At 41.8% G+C, this 9,584-nt stretch overlaps 1 protein-coding gene across 1 annotated transcript; it reads right to left on the reverse strand.

Moving 5' to 3' along the window:
• Positions 1–1,375: 1,375 nt before the first annotated feature.
• On the reverse strand, positions 1,376–9,162 carry APOBEC4 (apolipoprotein B mRNA editing enzyme catalytic polypeptide like 4). The gene is given in 3 exon segments (XM_069862142.1): positions 1,376–1,926; positions 1,929–2,297; positions 9,117–9,162. Coding segments are annotated over 3 exon segments (966 nt in total).
• Positions 9,163–9,584: the final 422 nt, after the last annotated feature.

Below are 9,584 nucleotides of genomic sequence, written 5' to 3' on the forward strand. Positions count from 1 at the left end.
CAGGAATTTGTTTGTACAGGTATCCCTAGGATTGGTCCAAAAGGGAGTTTATTTGTAGAGGAATCCCTAGTAATGGGTCAAACGGGAATTTGTTTGTACAGGTATCCCTAGGATTGGTCCAAAAGGGATTTTATTTGTACAGGAATCCCTAGTAATGGGTCAAACGGGAATTTGTTTGTACAGGTATCCCTAGGATTGGTCCAAAGTGGAGTTTATTTGTAGAGGAATCCCTAGTAATGGGTCAAACGGGAATTTGTTTGTATGGGCATCCCTAGGAATGGTCCAAATGGGAATTTAGTTTTATAGGCATCCCTAGGAATCGTGTAAATGAGAATTTATTTGTACAGGAATCCTTAGTAATGGGTCAAATGGGAACTTGTTTGTACAGGCATCCCTAGAAATGTTCTATAAAAGGAATTCATTTGTATAGGTATCCCTAGGATTGGTACAAAAAGGAATTATTGGTCCAAAAAGGAGAGCTGCCTCAGTGGGGAACCTTCAGTTTGGCTCTCTTATGGACTGTTTACATTTGTCTACCAGAGATGGGCTTAAAGGCAGCAAATAAATTAATCACAGGAGGTAATGACAAGATACTGAGGTTCTGGATTTGCTGCTATGAGTTAGAATCATAGAATCATAGAATCACCAGGTTTGAAAAGACCCACCGGATCATCGAGTCCAACCATTCCAATCAAACACTAAAACATGCCCCTCAGCACCTCGTCCACCCGTGCCTTAAACATCTCCAGGGAAGGTTAATCAACCACCTCCCTGGGCAGCCTGTTCCAGTGCCCAATGACCCTTTCTGTGAAATTTTTTTTCCTAATGTCCAGCCTAAACTTCCCCTGGTGGAGCTTAAGGCCATTCCCTCTTGTCCTCCTGTCCCCTGTCACTTGGAAGAAGAGGCCAGCTCCCTCCTCTCCACAACCTCATTTCAGGTAGATATAGAGAGCAATGAGGTCTCCCCTCAACCTCCTCTTCTCCAGGCTAAACAACCCCAACTCTCTCAGTTGTTCCTTATAAGGCCTGTTCTCCAGCCCCTTCACCAGCTTCGTTGCTCTTCTCTGGACTTGGTCCAGAGCCTCAACATCCTTCTTGTGGTGAGGAGCCCAGAACTGAACACAGCATTCGAGGAGCGGTCTCACCAGTGCCGAGTACAGAGGGAGAAGAACCTCCCTGGACCTGCTGGTCACGCCGTTTCTGATACAAGCCAAGATGCCATTGGCCTTCTGGGCCACCTGGGCCACCTTTTATTGTTGGCTTTTTTTAACATGTGCGATTTCAGTCTTGTGGCCTGAAAGTAGTTCCATTTGTATCATCTTCAGAGTAGCTGTCTGCCGCTTGGAAACCTTTCAGAATCATGAGTTTCATTGAGTTATTCCTTTGGCATTTTTAAATGTTTTACGATATTTTCAGGCCTGGAGGATAGATGTTCCCTCTGAAAGGGCAGAAACTTGCCTGGGAAAAGCACCAAGCAGCTTTCAGACATCAGAGGTAGCAGACTGCCCTTGGGCACTTGGAAAGCCCGGTGGGAGGCTGGGCTGGGAGAAGAAAAGGCCTTTGAGTTCTGCTGTACAGCAGCCTTTCCCCAGGTTACTTGTGGAAAAGCTTTCCTAAAATGCGGTTTCATTCCTTGTAAGTCATGAATTTGCTGTGGGTTTTGTCCCTCTGCTATGGTTCTCAGCAACGGAGTTGGGTGAGAAAGGGTTGACCCTGGAATGCCATACGCAAAATCGCAGAGGAGGAAATGCCACATCTCCCTAGGCAGTCTCTGCAGAGTCACCCGAGGCCACAGGCTGCACAGGCTCCGCAAAGCTTCACGGTTCCATGCCGCGCCGGGGAAACCATCCTTGGTGTGATAGAGCTGAGAGAGAGAGATGCAGAGCGTGATTTCTGGGTACTTCAGCAAGAAATTGTAGATTTCTTGCAGCAGTGGGAAGCCTCATTACAAGGAGAGTAATTTGAATAGAGGATGATGCATCTGATATTTTCACAGGCACTCGTAACTGCATCCAGATAACCACCCACCTTGAACAGCATCGATTTGGGATGCTTGTCTTGGTCTGCACAGTTTGTAGTGTGCCCTTTTTGGACTATTCTGCCCGAGAAGCTCCTCAGTTTATAGAAGAGAAGGTGTTTGTCCTGGAAAGTTGCTGTTGATCTGTGTGGAAAGCCAAAGACCCTGTGAACTTCTGCATAAGGGACTCTTGCTTCTTCACCAGTCCTTATGTGGTAGGGACACTTAGAACAGATGTGGTTCTGTCTCTGCCAGCAGTGAGGCTTTACCACAGTCCCCTTGACGGAAGAAAATATGGGACAACACACAGTGATCAATATGATCCAAGTGAAGCCATTTAATCAAAGTTCACAACACATTTATACCTTACTTGCTGAAGCAAGCCGTTGTTTTACAAGCTGATTTGACAATTCTCCATTAGCAACAAGTAATCGTTGGTTACAATACATTATTCTATTTTCTCATGAGAAACAGCTATGTGAGCATTTCAGTCTACAAATTGATAGACTACAAAGTAACAAGTCAAGGACTACCGAGGAAAGCTTCCCCTGAGAAATGAGAGGAGTATAAGGTAGAACAACTCTCTATTGTTGCAAAGAAAAACCTTGAAGACAGTGTGTCATTTACAGCAGCTGCTTCTTCTGCAAAGTTAGCTTTAATTCTGGTGCAAAAGCTGTGAGGCCTTATGCTAAGGTGCCTTTATTTCATTTAGCATAAGCTGCTCAGTGCTTGGGGTGCTCAGTAAATGTCCTCTGGTTCGTAACCATCCATCAATTCCCCCGTTTTCTTTTTGAGCAATCCAAGCACTATTGAAAGCGTTCTTCATGGCCGCGTCAATCATTCGTTTCACACAAGACAAAATACACGATATCACACTTAAAATTGCCAAAATGACAATCAAAATAATCAGACCTTGCTTTAACAATTCTTTAAGTCATCCTGGTAAACCTAATCCTGTAAACCAATTATCTAAAAAGTTTTCAGATTGTAATTTTTTTTTTTTCATGGCATCCGCCATCCCTTTCAATTTCATATGTATCAATTGAGAGTGATCAGAAAGATTCACACAACACATTCCAGCAAAATCCTCACATCCATGGCCATGAGCTAAAAGCAAAAAATCAATCACTGCTCGATTTTGCAGTGTGGCATGCCTAATACTATCTACGTCATTGGCAAGCTCATATAAAATCTGCGAAGTACGATTCATCTGTTTACCTGTCCAGCAAGCTAAAGTATGCAATGAATTTAGTGCCTGCATGCTTGTTATTTGTGGAAAAAAGAGAGAACCAACTGTAGATAAAGCTTGACCCCATAAAACCACGTTATCATTACAGGTCTCTTTCAATTGGAGTGTGGATCACCTTTTTCTTACCACTGTTTTGTTAAGTTCCTTAAAAAATTGCATGTGCTCTTTTCGAGGCATCAGGAAACTCAATTTTCCAATATAACAAGGCCCTCCAAAAGGTAGAGCAGGTATTCCGGGCCATGCCCTGTCTCCACAAATTAAAAAGTATCCAGGTGGAAGTGCCTTTGGTTTAGTATCATGATAGGGTATGTGAGGGGAGGATCCGTTACAATAAGAACCATCATGATACCATATTCTTTGAGGTGACACATGAGTTTCATTCCCGATAGACGGCGTACTAAAATACCAACATCCTCGAGATGAATCTGACCCTAATAAATCTAGTTCTTGTGGGGGCAACATTGTCTCATTTAAATTTTTTACTATTAGAGCCATGGCAGTGGAGTCATAACCCCACCCCATTGTTGTAGCAGTTTTATTTATAACTGTTTTCTTCAACCAATGGTCTAGTGCAGTCCAGTTTCGAAAGTCTTCTAGGTTCAAATACGGTATTCCTCTCAGACAGGTTCTAAAAGGATCTCCTACTTGCTTTAACAACAAACAAAAGTCAGTAATATTGGCTTTGTAGGCCCAAGAGACCCACACATTTGGTGAATTTTGTGACAGAGCCATATCAGTTGTGACCGATTGAACTCCCGCTACTAAACACAATAGGCCACAAGAGAGAATGACGCTGAAGGATTTCATTTTTGACTCCTTTTCTTTTTCCAGCTAAAATGCTTTTCACACTGTTTTACTGTTCTATCCCAATTGTCACTATTTACTGCCCAAATATGAGGCACTAATAATTTTTTTGCTACATACTATTTTCAATACACAAATAAGACCACCTTTGTTTCTGATTTCTGTTTGCCACACAATTTGATTGCTATATAACCGAAATGTAAAACCTGGTTCATGACCTGTGACTATTGCAATTCTAATGGCTTGTTCTATAGTCTCAAATTGTTTCTGCAAACATCGATTACACTATCTACATGTTAACGATGCTTTTCGGTAAAAACAAACATTGCATTCTTTACATACGGTTTCCACCCAAGGTTCACATTTTACACATTCTTCACATGCTAATCTCCGTGGATGCACTTCCTTATACTCTCTTTGTTGCCTGGATTCTGTAGACCCAGTGACGACCGCTCCTTCCAGGGCTTGATCCAATTCTGTGGTACCCAGTGAGGTCCTGTGTCTGTTAAAACACAAGCATAACCTCTCCCAGTCATTTTGAGTTCAACAGGTCCTTTCCATTCACCTGAAACCCAGTCTTTGTACTGTACTTTGATGCCTTGCTGATCCTGGTTATTCAATCCTGATTCCAGTGATCGATGATGAATTACGATTGGAGGGCTATTCCTAGTTCCAGTGAGATGCAAAAAATTTAACACATAAGTCGCTTTTGCAATTCATTCACTAGGGGGTAATACATCTCCTCCCCCTTTTTGTTTTTGCAAAAGGGACTTCAAGGTTGCATGAGAATGTTCAATGATTGCCTGACACTTTGGAGAATGTGGGATACCCGTAGTATGACGGATTCCCTATTGAACACAAAAATGTTTCAATTTTTGAGAGACATAAGCTGGCCCATTATCTGGTTTTATCATTTGAGGTATCCCTAATGCCATTATAGCAGCATACATGTGTTTAATTACGTGTTTTGCAGATTCCCCGGTCTGTGCCGTGGCCCATATGGCCATAGAAAAAGTATCTGCTGAGACATGCACATACTTCAATCGCCCAAATTCTGGAATATGGGTCACATCCATTTGCCATAATTGTAAGGCTTGAAGCCCTCTGGGGTTTATTCCAAATCCTAATCCCATACCTTGTTTTTGACAAAGGACAAGAATTGATTATACCTTGTGCATCAGACAGAGGAATATTAAATTGTTATGTAAGTACTTTAGCACTTTGGTGAAAAAATTCATGTGAGGCTTTGGCTTGTAAAAAGAGATTTGTTCAAGGATCATTCCAAACTGCAGCAACAAGGCGATCGGCACGATTATTCCCGATTGCCAGGCCAAAATTAGGTTGATGGCTTCGTATATGAGTAATAAAATACTTATGCTCTCGTTGTTCCAACAGGTACAGCAACTGTAACAATAAGGCATACAATACTGCATTTTTAACTTCTTTTATCATAGCCCGTTCTATTCTACAAACAGTACCTACAACATATAATGAATCAGAGATTATATTAATAGGCTGTAATGTATATTGTTGAAATACCCAAACCACTGCTTGTAGCTCCATAGTTTGTAATGAATCACCTGGCTGTGTAAATATTAATTTCTGGTTCCATTGTCCTCGCTTTTGCCAGGTAACGGCAGCCCTACCAGATTTCTTTCCTGCATCTGTAAAAAATGTAATGCCTTTCACTGGCGTCTCAGATCGCATAGGTATCTGTTCAAAGATTTGACTTTGTATTAAGGGTATCATTTTACTAATTGGATATGTGTTGCTAACTTCTCCCATAAAATCTGCTAATGCAATCCCAATAGGTTCTGAATGTTCCATAAGCCAATCCAAATATCCCTTATTAACTGGCAGATAAATTTGTGAAGGTTCAGTCCCAGACAATTCCAAACACTTTTTTTTTTTTTTTTCTTTCTCCCTTTCATAATCAATTGACCAAACAGCTCGAGTCTAATTGTTATAGTATTTTTCGGTTGATACGGTAAAAATATCCACTCAATAATTCATAATGAATCATTTGAATTTTCCTCTATCATTGGCTCAATTATCCCTAAAAGTTGTCTGCACTCGGACCCAGCAATTGCTGAAGAGGGACACTGGAATGCAGAGTGTTCTCACAAATTGGCATTCCCCTAGAGAGATAACACAGTTAACTCCTCTGGACTTCTGCAAAGCTAAAAGAAAAAAAAAACTTAGAAAGGAAGGAGAAAGAAAGTGTGTGGGGGGGGACTCACACACATACAACTGCTATGTTTTGCTAGGTATTTTAAAATTTTTCCTTCGGAAACCTTTCATTCCAAAGATCCCCAGGTAAATCTACCTGTTTGCTGGCTTAATGGACATTTGAGATTGAAAGGTCCCAGATATATATTTTCAAGATTAATCAAAACCAATTTGTAAGTCTTACAAATGTTTGAAGCGCTTCAAACACACACATACGACCACTCATTTCAAAGCTAGCTGAATACATTCATACAATTGTTGGTTATCACTATTGGGTCCACAATTTTTCAATGCTATAGATATTTATACTACACACAATACCGGGAACATACAGCACTTAAAATATGTACATGCATTATCTAATAAGGCTTATATCGATTGTCTAACAAATATTTCACTTATGGTAATATATTGTTCTTCTTTGCTCTGTGAGTACTGTACTTTGCAAATTCATGATTTTTGTAGTTAATCACGGACTAGTCAATTGAGCTAAAACTTCCGTCCCCCCGTATATAATTTCCCTTGCTTGATTTATTTCAGTAAAACTTGCATCTATAACAAAATCCTTTCTGTCCGGTGTACAGTCAGGGCGGTAGCCATCAGCTGTGCTTGATAGGTAAATGATCCCAGCTGTTGTTGTAGGGGTTTTCAGACCACACCATATCTTTCTACATTTGTCATTAGGATTTTTTGTCACTGATTGATTGTAAAATTAAGGTTTCTTTAACTGCTCAGTTGTCTACTTGCTTGTCAAGCACATGCTTTGATCTATCTATAAACGCCATAATCTATACATATACGCACATATAAACACTATCTATAAACACCAGGTCATGCCTGTTACAACTTTCAAAATCTGGTATCTTTATAAGTGTTTGATAAAACAAAAAGCCTCATCTGTTGTAAAATCGCATTATTTAAACTGTCTCAATTCTTGAACTGCTACCAATGTTGTTTAATCGAACTATTTCTTATCGTATCTGTTAACAGTCCCTTCTGTAATGCTGAAACTTTTTGGGTTTTGTGGCGGCAGCAGCGGTGGCGAGCGGCCCTCCCTCAGCCCAGGGCAGTGGCCTCTGCAGCGAGCCACTCCGTGGGAGCTGGAATGGGGGGGGATGTGAAAACCTCAGCCGGGCAGCTTGGCTCTGGAGCAGTTAATTAATTCTCTTTTGTGGCTTTTTGAATCTCTTTTAACAATTTCCAATTAAATGGTTCCCATTTGCTTACTCCTATTTGTGTATTTAACAATATAGGATACACTTCCACAGTTACCCCTTCTAAAACTGTGTCCCTAATTACCCCCTGCCAACGCGCTCCCGGTCCCCGCCACCTGGTCCCCCCAGTCCTGGTATCAAACTGCATCGATGGTAGAGCCGGTGCAGTCGGTTCAGGGCGTGGCTGTGTTCCTGGGCGATCGGGCGGAGGTGGTTCAAGTGGACGGCTTTCTTTTTCCCGGTGAATTCGAATTTCTTCCAGCTTTGCCATCAGTTTATCAAATTCTTGTTTGGAATTGGGACACTCAGGAAAGGGCAACACAGAACATTCAGAGTCTGCACTAAACGAATCCTCTAAGGAATAAATTGAAGGACTTTTTGGAGGAGGAGGCCAAGGAGGACCTTTATGTCCCTCACCTTCGGTAGCGTGAACCTCCTCATGTTCTTCCACTAGGGGAAATGGGGGAGAAGGCCAATCTTTGGAAGGTGGTGGTGCCTGCGTGGGTAAATTACTTTCACGGAACGATAAGGCAGATGCAAATGAACCACCACTGTTCTCTTGATTCCTATGCAGAGCAGCATAAGCCGATGCCGCAACTTCTCGCTCGACTTTCATATCACACAATGTCTCTTTAACTAATCGCCAAAGAGTAAGATACTGCCAAAGGCTCTTATTTCCTTTCGAGCATTCATCAAACAGTCTTTGTCCCATTTTCTCCCAAGTTTTTTCCTCGAATAGGGCAGTGGTCGTTGTAACAACGCTGCTTTGATAAGCCCATGTTAACATAGACTGCATCGCAGCTTTTTCATAAGTAATTACTCTCACTGAGAGCATATGTTGGAGGAGCTTCTGCGCAAATTCTATCCGAGCCTTATCCTCGGCAGAAAGCGCTGGCCCCATCTCCTCCCCGACCGCTCGCCTGGCCAGTGGCAAGTTTCCAAATTTCTAAGCTGCGCAGCCCTGGAAAACAGTTTTTCCCGAGTGCCGGGGACAGCACTCACCTACGGTCGGCTTTTCCGTACCCTCTGCTCTGCATCTTCAGTTGTTCAAGGCAACTTCGGCAGGCAATCCGAGAGCCACCCGTCCCTGTTCGGGCGCCATTTGACGGAAGAAAATATGGGACAACACACAGTGATCAGTATGATCCAAGTGAAGCCATTTAATCAAAGTTCACAACACATTTTATACCCTACTTGCTAAAGCAAGCCATTGTTTTACAAGCTGATTTGACAATTCTCCATTAGCAACAAGTAATCATTGGTTACAATACATTATTCTATTTTCTCATGAGAAACAGCTATGTGAGCATTTCAGTCTACAAATTGATAGACTACAAAGTAACAAGTCAAGGACTACCGAGGAAAGCTTCCCCTGAGAAATGAGAGGCGTATATGGTAGAACAACTCTCTATTGTTGCAAAGAGAAACCTTGAAGACAGTGTGTCATTTACAGCAGCTGCTTCTTCTGCAAAGTTAGCTTTAATTCTAGTGCAAAAGCTGTGAGGCCTTATGCTAAGGTGCCTTTATTTCATTTAGCATAAACTGCTCAGTGCTTGGGGTGCTCAGTAAATGTCCTCTGGTTTGTAACCATCCATCATCCCCTGATTTGTCAGATATTCCTGGAAAATTGGTTTCTCTCCTGGATTCATATTCTGTTGAGAAATCTCTCTGTCTATGTGCCATATAGCTGACAGTCCTGAGAGAAAAAGGGAAGTAATATTTCAATTTACCCCTTCAATTTGGTTTGCATTTCATCTGCAAAAACAATGGGGGTCATTCTCTTAAAAAATGTACACAAACTTGTAACAGGGCATAGGAACTTGGTCGATAACACAGAGAACAAAGCGCTCTTGCAGCCTGGGAGCATTTTTAGTTTTCGCAAACTAGCCTGTTGGCTAAAACACAAGTCACAAGTATTTCTTTGGCTTCTCCCCTCTTCCCCTAGACAGGAGAAACTGCGTAATAAAACCAGCCATGCTTCTCAGGGACTTATTAGCAGATGAGCCTTATAGAATCTGGCAAAACAAACAAGTAAACACCAACAATAAAAGGTATAATTACCATCTCAGCA

This window comes from Phaenicophaeus curvirostris, chromosome 8 (assembly GCF_032191515.1).
Source record: "Phaenicophaeus curvirostris isolate KB17595 chromosome 8, BPBGC_Pcur_1.0, whole genome shotgun sequence".
In the NCBI taxonomy this organism is placed as follows: domain Eukaryota; kingdom Metazoa; phylum Chordata; class Aves; order Cuculiformes; family Cuculidae; genus Phaenicophaeus; species Phaenicophaeus curvirostris.